Source organism: Parasteatoda tepidariorum, chromosome 7, assembly GCF_982258835.1.
Source record: "Parasteatoda tepidariorum strain Cologne lab strain chromosome 7, Ptep-v5.0, whole genome shotgun sequence".
Classification (NCBI taxonomy): Eukaryota; Metazoa; Arthropoda; class Arachnida; order Araneae; family Theridiidae; genus Parasteatoda; species Parasteatoda tepidariorum.
The window spans coordinates 61,983,066-61,999,654 of record NC_141761.1 but is presented as its reverse complement, the minus strand read 5'-3'; the positions used below and the strand labels follow the sequence as shown (position 1 = coordinate 61,999,654).

Genomic DNA, 16,589 nt, shown 5'->3' with positions numbered 1-16,589 from the left:
AGCAGACGATGATAACGTTTGTTTCTTCCATACAAATCATGGAAAACTTTGAATCCATTTGAGTACGTAAAATACATAAAAGTTCTATAGTGTAGAATCGACCAGATGAAGCTCGAAAGATTTATTCAGTGCTCATGGATTTGGCTGTGTTCGGTATCGATAAAGCGGCAAGATCCCACTATGATTGTGTTTCTATGAGGTTTTAATATTTAATTTTCCTTTGCCGATTTATTTTATGGAGCCGTTTTAAATTTATTGATGTTTTATTATTACTTTTTCTGCTTCTAATTCCGAAGCGGCACATTAATTCGAAACTTCAATGGTAACTTAAGCCATCATTGGAGTAGAAAAAAGTATTCTGATTTAGTTTCTTATTTTGACTTAATAAAATAACTATTGTAACGTAATAATATATAACTATGTATATGTAATAACTATGTATAACGTAATTGCTTTAGTTGTATAATATGTATTAAATTGAAAATGAAATTTCATATTTTTATTTAATTAAAAATAACTTTTAAGATACTGTGAAATAAAACTCCATTTTAATATAAGAGATATTTTCGTATCGTGATCCGTATGGAACTCTTACCTACAATCGCTAAAGCACTAATAAGTTGATTTTAAACTTGAAATTTTTTTTTCTCAAATAATGTGTCGATTTTTGCTTAGGAGTGACTACAGGTTATGCTTTTCCAGTTGGTTCCCTTCTGTGATATTTTTATTTAGTTTCTCTTAAGCCACTGCCAGAAGCAAAAAACTTGACAATTATTTTAGTGCAGTATGTAAATCTCCCATTAGATAAATATTTCATGATAAATTTTGGTAAAGAAATGAAGGATCAGATGTACCAAATAAAAAACAGAGGATAATGTTGCATACCTGAGAATATTTCTGTATCAGTAATCTAATTGTCAAAATTAGGCTATTTCTGGGCAGTGGTCTTCAAGGAACTAAAAAAAAAAGAAAAAAAAAATTACGAAAAGGGATTAACTTGAAAGACATGGCAAACCTTTAAAATTTTTAGTGAAATTTTTTGCAAGTTTAAAATTTCTTTAGTGCCTTGGCGATTGTAGTTAAGAGGAGATTTCTGATCTGTGGCAGAATAAATGCCAAGTCTTGGCAACTTCTAGCAAGATTAGATTTGATAATATTTGCAGAACATTTGTAATTATTAAAAGTCTTGTTGCAGAACATTTGATATAGTTCTGCTTCTGAGAAACAACTATCAGAAATTTTTCCCTCTTTATAGGTGCTTGAGGATTAAATTTTCAAAAATTATGATTTTTTTACTTTGTTTATTTTTACTCATTAGATTATTCTTTCTCACATTAGGTTGATGCTCAAAAGCTTTTACAATGAAAAAAAATCAAGTCTTATTTATAACATGTACTTTCAGCATCACCATTCTTACAATACAAACTTTTATACTGAGATTACTGTTGCAAAAAGTAAGTCAATTGTTTAGTTGCTAAATATGGTTAATTTTATAGATAAATATTTTACATGGTTAAGATTTATATGTATAATATTTTATGATTTTATATTTAAGAGTTACTTTACTGTTAAATTAGTTTCTATGTTAATTATTTAAGACATTTTATGTCTTAATATTAAGGTGATCAAGGTTCTCAAAAAACTATAAAACTGGTTGCAAAATTTCTAAAAGATCATTCGAAAACTTACCATTTAATCTTTAAAAAAATTATTTCTGTCAGAGAATCTATGTGAGGGATTTCTGTTTCCAGAATATAACATTGGAAAGATAAGGTAGTGAGTGTTCTAATACCCATATAGAAATTTTACTAGATAAATTTTTTAGTTTTTTAAAAACACTGGCCTGCTTACTAATATATCAGCTTATAAAAATTTTACTCTTTTCCATTATTTATTATTATTATTTTTTTATTAGGTATTTTACATATTTGCATTTATCTAAATTTTGGGAAAATTACAGAATATTTGTAGAAAGTTTTATAGGGCATTGGAGCTATCACACCAAAATCTCATTTGCATTAAAATTCATGCATATAGATTTTTTTTTTAAATTAAAATGTAATGTATCTTTCATAATGTTTTTAACATCTCTTCGACTTCTAACTTCTTTATTATTTCTAAATTCTGCTTGATTTCAAATTTATTTGATTACTTTTTTTAAATTTTCATTTTCAGTGTATTATAAATTAGTGTAATTAGAACAACATCAGATTGGCTTAAAAATTAAAAAATAAGGTATATGCATATAATTTTTGTATTAAGCATTTAAAATTTTTAGTGTTTTGTCTTTTTTTTTTCTTTTTCTTTAAAAAAATAAAATAAATTTATTGTTTGTATTTTTATTTATAAAATTACAATGCAGTTTTTTTTAAACTATTTGTTAAATAGGAAAAATTATTTTATTAGTTTTTTTTTACTGTTGCTAAATTCTTTAAATCTTTAATTTTTAAATAAATCTCCGAACTATTTATACATTTGTATTTGTATTTAAGAAAATTTTGTGTGAAAATTAAAATCTGAAAAGTAATCTAAAATACTGATAAAAACCTTTTTACTTCATAAATTTTTGCCTTTACTTTTAGAATTCTAATGTTATAATTTCTGTGTTTTTTGAAATTTTGTTGAAAGACAGTTGTAAGTTTTTTTTATTCTGGTTATGTAATATACTACATACATCCTAGTTTAGACATTTTTGCCCTTAGGATGCAAGATGTGCACCCTTAATTTTCATTTAATTTTTTTCAATTTTTTTTTTTTATTGTAGGAAATAAAGGAAGAAAAAGTTGATCCAGCCTATGTAAGAAAAATAGATTTCTATTTTGCATTTGAATATGATTCATGGAATTGGAATCCATTAATAATGATTGATTTTTATTTATTTTATTAAAATATATAGATCATAATTTATTGTTATTTTTAAGCTTTAAAAATTTTTAAAATTTTTCATACTGATCTGAATTTAATTGATAATTAAAAATATTTATTAAATTTAAGGATAGTAGTTGATAGTTTTTGAGATTGGACAAATTTGTCTTCATTTATATAAAGGCATAACTTATTTTTCTTTTTTTACCATATGAATTTGTATTCTTATTTTGTTAGTTTTGTTATTGTTTTGTTATATGTATTTTTTTAATAATGAGTAAATATTTATGGTATTTTTATCCACTCATGATGCAATGATGTTACATTATAACTTGCTTTTCCTTTTGAATGATGAAAAAAACCATGATACTTTTTCTAAAAATTTGGGTTGCAGCTCGTGCACTCCTACTTTAGGAGTAATAACTTCGAAATATGATAAATTCATGTGATTATTATAAACTTTGATTTTTGAAAAATTTTAATTATTCAAGTCGAATTATTTAGGCTAATCAAGATTTAAATACTGTATTTCTTTCTTTCTTTTTCCTTTTACTTGTTTTGAACTTTATCCTGATTTATAACAAGCAAGTTTTTAATTTGCTTTTTATATCTTTTTTATTGAGTGTTTATCATACATTATTGCAAAATATTTTTATGAGATTCTGGCTAGATGGTATTATTTTTATGTTTTTGCAAATGGAATTTTTAATTTTTATTTATTTATTACAGAGTTCTATAAGCAAAGTGATAAGCCATTCTGTTAAACATAATGTTCCTTTGTTCCTTATTGATCCCAAAATATTGTATCGAGCTCATGTTTCAAGTGATGAAGAGGACCATATTGACTGCCATTTTATTTGCTCAGGACAAAAAGTCTTACATTTAGGAACTATCGGTCCTTTGACTACCCAGTTTCAGAAAGTAAGTTAGCAAATTATGAAAAAGTAAGTTTTTTTTGATAACTGTAATTGTTAGACTACTTACTTACTTATCCTCTTCGTACCGAACTGGCATATAAGGCCTTGAGTCTTTTTCTCCACACATTCCTGTTCTTGGCCAGGCAACTTGCTTCTTCCCATCCAGTTAATTCTACTTTACTAAGATCTTCCTTAATGTATCTTTGCCATGTTAGTTTCGGTCCCCTCTTTTTCTCTTTCCCTCAGGTGCCCATGAGCTTGCAACATTTCAGGATTATTTCTATTTGCTCTTAGTATATGACCAAGCCATCTCCATCTTTGTTTTAAAATTTCTTCAGTTACCTATGGGATATTAGCTTCTGTTAAAAGGTCTTTATTTTACTATCGGGGCCAGAAAATTTTTAGTATTATTTTTAAGTGTCTATTTTGAAAAGTTTCAAGTTTTTCCGTTTTCCAGCACCATACAGAATAATGAAACACATGGTAGCCTTATCGACATTTATTTTTGTTTTCATTTTTATATTTTTGGCTCTCCAAAAATTGTACTGATCTTTGAAACAGGATATAGCTTTTCTGATTCTCTGGGAAATATCAATTTACTTCCGCCCTGTTTATTAACAATAGCTCTGAGATAAACAAAATAATCAACCTCTTCAATCTCTTTGAAGTGGATTTCTATGCTTCTGTTGGATTTCTCATTTATTATCATTATTTTTGTTTTACTGTCATTAATTTAGGGACAATTTCCTTAGCATGTTTGTTAAAAGTTAGTGTTTTTATATTCAGATGGTTAAAATTCGATGATATGATGAAATTATTATATCCAATGATTTAATAGTTTGTTTAGTGAATTTTATATAAAAGTATTTAAATGGTTGTGAAGTTCTAATAAATTCAAAGATTTATGAGTTGTTATTAAATAATAAAGATTGATTTATGTACTTTTACCCTTTCCTAGTATTTGGGCAAATTGTTTAAAATTTTATCTTTTATAGATTTTCCAGTTAAATGATTTGGGAGAGAAACTGGTTTTGTCATGCAAGAAAATAATCTATTTAAATGGCAAGAAATTCCAGGGTAAACTCTCTGAAGTCTGGCTAAAAATAACTTTGACTTTGAATAACTTGTGAAATTTATAAACTTTTTATAAATGTTTACTTATGTTAGAAATTTTAAACATCACAATATTTTATTATTTAAAATAGTTAGAGATAGTTGAGATAACAGTAAAATTAATTAACTATTTTGGTTGACCTATTTTATTAATAACTTTTTTTTTATTTGTAGGAAAAGCATTATTTCTCCATGTATGAACATATTAATTTTTTTTACAAAATTAAATTTGAAACAAATTTTGCTATATTTTTTAAATCATTATGTAATTAAATGTGAAGATTATTATATTGTTTGAATAAATAAATGATTGCAGATTTCAGAGTTAAAATATAGGTATGAGATTGCAGATAGGTATGATAACCTACATTTCATATGAATTTCATTTCCTTTCTGTAAATAGTTCTATTCAACAAGAGTTTTTTTTTTCTGCTCTAGTTATGTTTAACAACAAACCTTTTAATTAGAAAAATAAGCAATATTATTTCTCTTTCACATATTATAACTTTTTACCCATGTGTTCTTGAAATGAAATAATTATTAAATACTTTATTTATTTTTTATTTTAATCTTAACATAAAGTTAAATTTTAATGTAAAGTTAATTTAAAAAGTACTGTCAAAAATTGTTTCCCTACTTTATAGTAAATGTCTTAAGTTATTTATTTTGAAAGCATTAGATAATTAATACTTAGATAATTTTAAGAAAAGTCTTTTTACTTTAGCATTGCATTATCAAGTCATAAAAAAGTATTTTATTTTAAAATAATTTTCTTTTTAAATTTCTATATAAACTACTTAATTTTTTCACATACATTTTTACATTAATATTAAATTTTTTTTTTTTAATGCCAGTGAAAGGCTGTAATAAAAATATGAGAAGTTGAACTTGAATTTTCCTATTTGTTATTTCTCTGCAGAATTCTTTCACTGAAGCTTTAGAAGCTGAAAGTTTTAAAGTCATGCAGTTTGTAGGATTTGAACCAATTCTTCAACAGCATGGATTGAATTCTCCAATTCCACTTCATTTCATCATATCCGACAACCATATCGCTATTCATGTTGCATTTTTTTATGAAAGACCGGGAAAGTTTTGGTGGACAGGTGGATATAATCTTAGAAAGGAAGAATTGCGCAGTTTATATGAAATGGATTTTAAAAAGGAGGACTTGCTCTTGTTGTTACAATCTGCTGCTTTTGACAAGTAAAATAACTTTGTTCCTTACATTTTCTCACAGAATAATGTAATTTCTACACTGTTTTTATGATTCCAAAATCTAAGTGTACATAAATCTCACAATCTTACTTTTTACTATTATTTACTTTTACTTTTTATTTTTTATTTTATTCTTGTTTTGTTTTGAATCATGTTTCTACTGTTTGTCTAAGATAGGTAGTCTGACCGCCACTTAGTCTGCTGCAGTCTGGTGCTATGGAAACAAGAAGAGGGCATTTTAGTGAGAGTAGTTTCGATGAAGAGGTCTCCTTTTCTCTCGCCGAAACCAGTCCTAAAGAGGGACCCCGCACCCCTACTTAAAATAATCATACCTCGTTTCCATACTCACAGCTCCAGACGAACATCTGGCAGAGTACCTTTCTTAGACAAACAGTATTATTTTATATTTTCGTTATTATTATAGCTTCAGTTTTGGTTTTTCAATATCTATAAATATTTTGTTTTGAGAGTTATTTTTGTGTTTTTCTTAGACATAGTTTCATCCGCTCTTATTTATTAAATTTGATCATAGTAATTATAATGAATTATTTAGCATGTATAGCTATTAGTTTTATGTAATTAAAGTGTATAATAAGATAATCAATATAGATTAGGGAAATTTATTAATTTGTGATTGAATTGCAACATGAAAATCAAGCAGAGACATGATATCTGTTGGTATATTTTGTGTGATAATTGTTTTTCAGGTTCAAAGTCTTCTGACTGTTTATATTTTACTTTAATAATTTTGCAGTGTAATTTATTTTGTTGTCATATTAATATTAAATAAAAGTATCTCTATAAGTGGACTTTTTTATGAAACTTGCAAGGATTTCTATTATGAATATTCTATTTAGTTTTCCATTTTTTTAATGACATTTTATTTTATGCTGTAGCTTTAAATGTGTTAATTTTCCTTTAGTTTTAGTTATGTTTTACCTAAATGTAAAGAAAAAATTTACTTTTTCGTTTGCTTACAAAATTGTTATAATTTTAAATTAAATTTAAAGTAATTTTGAAATGTTTTTATTAATATGGATTGTTAATATTTATGAAAGTAAATGTAATAAAATTGCTTTTATTGTTTTTTAAGAATGTAAATCATGTATTGATTAATCATTTAAATTAGTATTTCAATATTATTTTAAGATGAAAAGTGTAATGAACAATTGTCTTTATTATTTTCAATTGTAACGTCAGAAAAGTATTGCAAAAGTTTAGCAATTTTTTAATTTTCGGGTTTAGTTTAGGAATTTTCACTTGCAGGAGAACCTTGTTTGAGGTTTTGTTAGAAAAAATGAATGAAGAAAAAAAAAACCAAGTTAAACAGGGTTTTTATGTACCTGGGAATATTTAAGATAGTGGTAAAAATTACAGAAAAAAAGATTCAATAAAAAATGTTTGGGAAAAACGTAATTCTACTCCAAAGCCTTGGGAATTTTTCACTCTATTGAACTGTTTAAGAAATGCTGGACTTTCCACTTTTGTTTTCTCTTGCTAAAATTAATGTTAAAAAATATTTGTATTGATTTCAAGATAACAAATAATTTGCCTGTTGATGTTAGTACACTGTTCTGTTAATAGGTCAGTATTACAGTCCTTGAACCTTTCTATCATTTACTAATTATATTTTCTCTTGAGAGTTTGCAATAGTCTATGATGTTAGAGATTCATGACTTCAAAATTTTTCTTCCCCTGTTATTTATTTGGTTAAAAAGAATTCGATTTACTGGCGCTAAGTTGCGCTAGCTTTATTTAGTTGCTAAGTTTCTATTTGAGGGACTGTCAACTAGTTGTACAATGTATTTAAAGTGCCTTGTTTATCTTACTGGATTTGTGATTGTAAAAATTTTCTTTATACAGTTATTTTCTTAATACTCTTTCATTTTTTGTAAAAACCTAAATCATCCAATATTTTTCTTTATTATAAAATTTTTAATAAATATGCATTGAGAGACCCTTCATTTATTCAATATATTAAATAAAGCATTTACAAATCTTTTATGAAAATCCTTTTAAATAACTCGGTTAACCTCTTATATCATTTTATTTGAAAGAAATTTAATAATTTCTCAATAGTCGAAGCTGAAAATTGAATGACTTGTATTCTAATTTCCTTTTGACGAAATGGAAATGATGAATATTACAAAAATATTTGGCTGTAGCATTTATTTTCTTTTTTATGCAAAAAGTTATTGAAATATTTTTTTTAAAAAACATATTGAACGCAACTAAAACTTTTAATGAAATACGGAAATTATCTTCAAATTGGTGGACTATTCTCAAAATAATTTTTTTTAAATATAAATTTCCTAACTTTGTTGGTGTTAAATAAGTAAAACATATATTAACCAAGTAAGCGTTAAAAAATGTTTTCTCCCGTTTTTCATATTTTTTTCACTAAGCAATATTCATTTTTCTTCTTTACAGTTATTATTTACTTTTTTTTATTGAGATTTTATATTTTTAAGTAATTTGCATTTTTATTAAGCGTAAAATTTGTTAAAATTGGTGTATTTTTCTTTTAATTCTGAATTTTATGTTTACTTTCCTGAATAAGTCAGAGACGAAATTTCTTCTTGTTGCCCCGTGAAAATCAATTTATATGTTAACTGATTAAAATGTAACAATCTGGGGAAAATACTTATTACAACAATGAGTAAGACGGAAGTTGCTGTTTTTAAATGGAATAATTTAAAAAGTTCTAGTGTCCTTTTATTCCTGCAAATATATATATTTTGAACTTAGAATTTTCTTGATAAACCTCCCCTTGCCTCTAGTTATTTATTTAATTCATTGTTCTGGTCATTCACATGAAGGTACTTTTTTAATTGGTTTATATAATACTTCGACTGATATTGTGGTTTTTCTTATTCTTTGTTTAGCACATTTTGTTGATTTTTTGAAAAGTATTCTCAAAATAATTTTATTTATGCTTCCTAAATTGTTAATTAGTTTCTTAATTTGTAAATATTATAAAATTTATTTGTATGCATATGAATTACATTTCATTTAAAACAGCAAAGTTTTGAGATTAAACAAACCATAAAATTGTTTTTTATAACTAGGTATCATATCACACAGTTTCAAAACAAAAATTGACTGATTAGTAATATCTTCCAATTCCTAAACTAAAGAAACTGATTTTTTTTTAAAACTGAAATTTTAATTTTTTGTGCTATTTAAATGATAATGCTATAACCCTGTTACTTTAATGTTATCTTTTAAATGGTAGGTAGGCATTTGTGCAAATATTTTGATTGATGTATTTTGGCAAAATTAATACTGTAATAATAAATAAATCATAAAGTTATTGGTTTTTTTCTTATATATTAAATAGCAACTAAATTTTATCATGCAACACAGTAGAAAGATGAATGATATATTTTATAACATCTTACCATTTTTCACTACTTATATCCTGCAAGCTTCTTTTTTACTTTTATAATTCATAATTTTGTTTTATATTAACATTAGTAATAATATTTTTATTTTAGGATGGAAATACATTCAGCATCAATAGATAAAATTAGAATCTTTGTACCTTTGCAACACCATATGTTTTTGAATTTTCCAAACGACAGTAAATTCATAGAGTGTAATTACTCCCAAGCAAAAGTATTCTTTGAAAAGTTTGGCCGAGATGAAAGTGATGAAGCTGAAATATTTCGCACTAAAGCATGGAAGCTCTTAGCCAAAGCAAAATCTTTATTGGATCATTTGAAAATTCCTTTTTGGTTGAGCAGTGGAACTTTGCTTGGTAATAATGTTTTTAGCAATTTTAATGATATAATTTGTTATTTTATTAATATAATTTGTTATTTTATTAAAATAATTAGTTATTTTAATTAGTATAATTTTAATTAATTTCTTTGTGATAATATGTTTTTTATTTATTTTTTTAAAATTTAATGTTTAACATTATTATTTCTTTCTGCTACCCATTTGTTTGTGAATTTGATAATCCATTAAATTAAATTGTATGATTTTGTATTACATTGATTTGTACTAGATTATTGATTAATAAGTTTCTTAGAATTTATTATTTTAGCATTCATTTCTATTGTGATATTATTACTGTTTTCAATATTTTTCTTCCAAAAATGACAATAAGTTTATAAGACTAATTGTTGAACTTTTTGTTTAAATTTTTATTTTAGCGCTTATTAATTAGAAAAACCTTTTGAAACAACACAACTTGATACAAGTGATAATAGAAAAGTAAAGTACCTAAATTTCAGAAGAAATAAAAGTTCTATTTTTGCTTTTAAAAAGATTAAAAACAGCATTAAAATACAACATTCAATATTGACCTATAATAGGTTTAAATTTGATCCAAAAAACTGAATTGTATTAGGACTAAAATGAGCATTATTTTAAATAAAGTTGTAAGAAAACTATAGCAATCTTTACTTTGGATTTATTATTTTAATAAAAATTTATTACTTATGAAACCTAATATCTTATCTGATTATTAATTTTTATTCTTATACGATTTTTTTTAAAATCTTAATAATTATTTAAAGAGAATAACATTTAAACTGAACAAACATTTAAACTGAATTTTGATAACTTAGGAATAAAAATCCCTTTTTTTATGTTAAAAATATATTTAACCATGTGGTAGTTTTAATAACTAGTGTTTGTTATTGTGCCCTTGCTAAAGTTTAACAACTTATCAAAAATGGTGCATAACATTTTTGAAGCTACTATTCAACAGATAGCTTTAAAATTTATATTTTACCTAATCATTATTGCTTATATAGATTTGAATTATTATTCTGTAAATTTTTTTTTGTGTTGTATCAATAGCATCATGTTATGTTACTAAATTTCATTTTAGTTATTGTTTTCTTAATTGTAATGAATATTAATGTTTAAATAATTTCATTCTTTTAGGATACTATAGAGAATGTGGTTTTATTTCTTATAGTAAAGATGTTGATATTGGTATTTGGATTAAAGACTTCAGACCGGAAATAATATCATTATTTTCAACAAATGATATGCCTTTAATTCATTCATTTGGAAAGGTAAAATGTAGCTTTGTTTGCATTATTTGAGCAGTTAATGTTAGTTAAGGTTAATTTTTGTAAATTAGCAGAAGACATTGTTCCCCACACTTCTTAAAAAAGCTTAGTCTTTATGAGCTTATTATTGATAGAATGTTTTCCTTTTACTTTGAAGGTGTACAGTTAATTATAATAAAAATCGTTTTGAACATTGATTCATTAGTTAGTAAAACAATCATTGAAAGAGATCATTAATATAATAAAAAAAGCCTTCAGATAAAATAAAGCTACTAGCTTGTTAAAGACTAAAACTTTTTTTCAAACATGTTTTTCTTTATTTGATATAATGGTATTTAGTTCTCACCATTACAATAAATTTTATATCATACTTTCTTTCATTAAAGAGAATTATCCTTTCTCTTCTTGCCGCTGACTATTTATTGGCTATTGCAGAATCAAAAATTTCTGCTTCAAAATAGTTTTTTTTTCTACATCAAAATAAAACTATTTTGCTATTCCAGACTAGCTTTTTTTGCTTTTCAAAAATGATAGTCCACACTGTTACATCAGTGTGGATAAACAAAGCAGTAAATTAAGTAAATCTAGCTGCCTTAGCTTGATATTTTTAAAATTATTTGAAATGAAGGACAATATATTTTGTGTTTCCCAATGCTATATGTATTATTATTATTATTTCTTTTCAATTTAAATGGCTGGTTTATGTGGTTCAAACTTAAAAAAATGTAAAAATTTACAAAGTTATAATGTATGAATTTTTTTCATATTTTTGTTTCATAACTACTAAAATAAAAAATAAAATCAGGAAGCATATCTCTCCTGGAATTAATAAATGGAATAATAGTTACTTTTTATTTTTGTTATATATTATTTGTCATTAAATATGCAATATTATCTGTTAATAGATGAGTTAAAAGAAAAAATTCTCAATATGTTGAAATATTTTAGGATGATATTATCTTTTGCTTCTATGAAAATTTAGTTAAAGTTTTATTTTAGTAAATTTTATGTTTTGTTAAAAAATGATTAGTAATGTATAGTACTTAAAATCTGTATTTTAAAATTATAGGTTGAAGATAGTTATGAATTATCTTTTAGGGATAATGACCTTAAACTTGATATCTTTTTTTTCTATGAAGAGGAGTCATATGTGTGGAATGGAGGCACGCAAGCAAGGACTGGGAAAAAGTTCAAGTAAGCATTACAATGAATCATATTTAGTATAGTATAAAATCTTCATGTTTTTTTAATCACATCAAATTCAAAATACATCTTATTCAAACGATGAATATTTACTAAAGTTGAAAAAGAAATTTGTTTATAAAATATTTCTCTTACATTTAAGCAAAGATTGTAAAAAAATATTTACTTACATGCTAATAAAAAAGTTAAATTACACCAATAATTAAATTACTTATGAAAGTTAAATGACCAATTAAAGTTAATTTACCAATAACTATAAAAGTAAGTTAGTAAGGTCTTACGTTTTAATTTTTACTTCACTTAAATTCTATTGTATGAGTAATCATTACATTTTTTGATTGTATTTTATTTATAGTAAGTCAAATAGTGATCTTTTTCTTGATCATTTTACTAAAAACAATATTGTTTCTAGATATATGTTTTCAAAATTTGAACTTTGTTGGACTGAGTTTTTAGAACTTAAAGTTAGAATTCCTTGTCAAACTGAAGACTACATAAAAGCAAATTATGGCCAAAAATGGTATGAGCCAGTTAAAGTTTGGGACTGGAAAAGCAGTCCTTCAAATGTGATGGAAAATGGACAGTGGCCTCTTGATGAGTGGCCCGAAGTTATTCAACTTCTGCCTCTTCCTGAACAAACGTGATCTTAGTTTTTAAATTTTACTGATTCTTTGTATGAAATGGTTTTCTATTTTGATATTATAACCAAGATCAAATTTTTCAGTAAAATAAATAGTGAAGTACTTTTTTAATAGAATATCTATTTTTTAAAAAAAATAGCTTTTAACATCCATTATTGATATTTTTTGTATAAAAATGGAACAGACCTATTTGTAAAATTTATTTTTTAGTTGTTTTCCTCATTACTTTAAAAAATATAAATAAATGTTGAAAAAAAAAAAGATTTTTTATCCTTGTTTTGATACTTGTGATTATGGAAAGAGATTTTAAACTGAAATGTTCTGAACTGAAATCAGATGTATGTTTGCACTCAGGTGTATGTCAATTTTTTTCTATTCACTGAATTTTAAAATTGCTTAAACTAATTGGTATTCCCTATGATCTAACAATAGTTTTCTATAAAGTAAACTGTCAATAGGTATTAAAATTGTATGAATAAGTAATTGAACTTATTTAAGTTTTTATTTAATTATTTATAAAGGTCCTACCATTTATCAAATATTTTTTTTTTTCAAAGAAATATTTGCTACTTTCCAAAATATTACTTTCCATAAAGTTTCAAAGAAATACTTGCAACTGTTATGTATTATGACACAACAGTTGTAACTATTCTTTAACTATTGTTATAAAATTTTTTTACTATTTAATAAATGTTATTACTATTTTTAATAAATATTAACTAAGGAATGTAACATATATTTGGCCCCTATTTGCTATTTGACCTTTTTGTCGAATATTCAGCTGGCGGAATTTATTTATTTTAAGTATTAACCTTATTCATGTGTCTTGTGACCTATGTTCTAGTTGACTTTTGTGTATTTATGTTTATTTATTTATACCACCGAACTTTATATAGGCATTGATTTGTGATAAATGTAACTTATTTCTATATAAATATGTAAATTACTGCTAAAATGTTTGTACATATTATAGAGTTTTAGAGATTTCCTTTCATATATTTTGTTTTAGTCAACTCTTATTTCAATAATGAAATATGAATTTCGGCAGCTTACTTTTTACATTTTTGAATTTTGTGATTTTTGCAATTTTAAGATGTGCCATATTTATTTTTTTAAACAATTTGTTTTCATTTTTACTTGTATGGATTTAATTATATTTAAGCTTTTGTGCATGCCATGCTTGTTTTCTTTAGCAAACTTTTTTTTATCTATCTATTCAATTATTCAAACTTCTATATTTATTTTATGTGTGAAAATATATATTTATTTGTTGTTCTTAAAGTTTAACTTGTCAATAGGTGTCTGCATTTTATTTATTTATTCTATCCTATTTTTTAAAATATCTTTCTTTATTATTTCACTTGCTTAACCCACTGGTGGTTAAGAAAATGGGCAATGTTTCTCCGCTACACACAGTTCCCCTATCCATTAACATGGGAAAACTGGTTAAAATGTGACTTTTTACGTGCAGGACCGTCAGTGGGTTAAATTCAAAAAGTTTAAACTAAATTAATGTTTAAGAATATAATTAATGATTTGTTCTTGAAATTTCAAATAATTTGTTATTTGAATTGTTTTCCATTAATGTTTTTGCTTAGGTAATGAGTTTTCACATTTTAACTTTCTTTTAACAATTTTTTTGAAATATGCAAAGGGAAGTATACTTTATTTATTTTTAATACTCTATTTTCAGAAAAAATTATGAAGCTTTTCATTATACTGTCAATTTTTTGTCTATTCATCAATTTCTTAATAAATATTTCAGCTTTAATTTTGCTGTTTTATTGTTCTCTCTCTTTTATATATATATATGATGGATAGAAATTCACATATTAGCGGAAATGAGAGAATCCATCCTTTTTTTAAAAAAATATTTTTTACTGAATTGTGATTGCAAAATTTGTGGTTAATAGTTATAAAAAAGCTTGATGGATTATTCTATATAGTGTTTTATTAAGACCGATAAAACGGAGCAATAAGAGATGAAGCCCAGTTTCCCTTTCGACTTATGACTTTGACAGATAGTTAATCAACTGAACGTAGCGAAGTTTATTGAGCCTACTAACTAAAACCTAAGCTTACAGCTAAAACCTAAATATTTATCTCAACTTTGTCCAAAATCTAAAAAAATATACTGGTTTCGAGGCTTGTTTGTTCTTCTCCAAGCAAGGCTTGTTATGTAACAGAACCTGTTCGAACTTTTTCGTAGTTTTGAATCCCTACAAAACTTGAGGCAAATATTTACAGAAGCAGTTAAGAGGTTCCGTCTATGACTAGTTGTCTATTTATATGGGTTTCATTAGAATGTGCTTTTATGCAAGATGTTTTGAAGCATATTAATACTAGTAAAACAAAGAGTTAACCACAATTGTTTTTGAAAGATTTGTGTAACAGTAAGTGTTCTATTATTAATTTCAGTTAAGTTACTCATTTCAGAAATGTTATGTCTTTGAATGATTATGTGATGACGAGTTCAGATAGGGATTATATGAAAAGCTGCAAAAAAGAGTGCGATTATTAAAAAAAAAATGAAGCGTTAGAATAACGCAGTTTGCTTTGTTGGCAAGAGAGTGTAGCTTTATGAATGAATGCAACATCAAAATATGTTATGATACTAAGCTCAGTTCAAAGAATTGTGAAGTGGATTGATATTTTTTGCGTGAAACGATATATTTAACGAACTTTCGATCTTATCTTTGTCTACTTAATAGTTATGGGTTACTTTCGACGATTTTAGATTTCATAACTAAAAGTAACATTGATATAATAAAAATAAAACAAAACAAACTTGTATGAGAAAATTTTGATTATTTCGAATAACTTCTAGTAATTTCTCGTAAACTGTTTTAATTTTATTCGCCAATAGCATACAAAAAATTGACGGTTATTCTTTGAATGCGAATTTTGTTTCCTTTATATTATGAGAGAATTAACCGTTTTAATGACACCAAATATTTGTGTCCTTAAAAATTATGATTTTGTGTGCTTTAGACATCAATCTTGAAATTCATATTGAAAAATAGCTTTATTAAATAAAAATATTAAAACAATCACAAAGCACAATGTATAACATAACTAACAAATGTCTTTAAAACAGTTTTTATGGACTTGATTTAACTAAGTTTTATTCATAATTGAAGGGAACTAAATTTCTTAAAAGCACCATGGCATTCTTTTATATACATATATATATTTGCGTTTGACCATTTTTATAATCTAGTGTTCTCATATAAGCTTGCTGATGATCTGAGTGATTCGTAGGTATGATCTGTCCTATCATCACTGAAAAACAAGAATATTATATGTAAGAATAAAATTATTCTTTTTGAAATTTAATATTTGAATGAGCAAAATTTTAACCAGGAAGAAAATAAATTAAAGAAAGCAGATATATTTCCTTATAAAGTAAAAACAAATTCTTTCTTAACTGTCAGAATTTCTTTACCATATACTTTTTGATTTAAGAGAACAGGACGAAATGCAGGGTGATTTTAAAATGAGACAAATTCTTAGGGGAGGTGAGGCACATCATTGGGATAAAGAATTTAAAGGAACCCATGAGCGGATATGCCAACGTACGACACTAGGAGCGCTTCTATATTATG

At 25.0% G+C, this 16,589-nt stretch overlaps 2 protein-coding genes across 6 annotated transcripts in view; one reads left to right on the top strand and one right to left on the bottom strand.

The window, feature by feature from the left end:
• The first annotated feature begins 62 nt into the window (after positions 1 to 62).
• On the top strand, positions 63 to 14,755 carry LOC107451585 (ribitol-5-phosphate transferase FKTN). Of its 5 annotated transcripts, none has more exons than XM_016067740.3 (9): positions 63 to 199; positions 1,339 to 1,454; positions 2,765 to 2,797; positions 3,595 to 3,786; positions 5,815 to 6,098; positions 9,608 to 9,870; positions 11,010 to 11,143; positions 12,210 to 12,334; positions 12,756 to 14,755. In XM_016067740.3, the coding sequence occupies exons 2-9, from the start codon at positions 1,362 to 1,364 to the stop codon at positions 12,985 to 12,987; spliced, it is 1,356 nt and encodes a 451-aa protein (XP_015923226.2). In that variant the 5' UTR covers positions 63 to 199; positions 1,339 to 1,361; the 3' UTR covers positions 12,988 to 14,755. The 5 variants fall into 5 exon arrangements, 4 of the variants coding, with proteins under 4 accessions (XP_015923226.2, XP_015923225.2, XP_071039482.2 ...); XR_015435540.1 differs by having other exon boundaries at positions 140 to 353; positions 12,239 to 12,334; positions 12,756 to 13,245; XM_016067739.4 differs by having other exon boundaries at positions 140 to 353.
• Positions 14,756 to 15,990: 1,235 nt separating this feature from the next.
• Positions 15,991 to 16,589, bottom strand: part of LOC107451568 (uncharacterized) — a 33,621-nt gene continuing 33,022 nt past the window's right edge. The window contains exon 12 of the mRNA XM_016067712.4: positions 15,991 to 16,266. Within this exon, the coding sequence (XP_015923198.2) occupies positions 16,194 to 16,266 (73 nt within the window). The 3' untranslated portion in view covers positions 15,991 to 16,193. The remainder of the gene's footprint in view (positions 16,267 to 16,589) is intronic.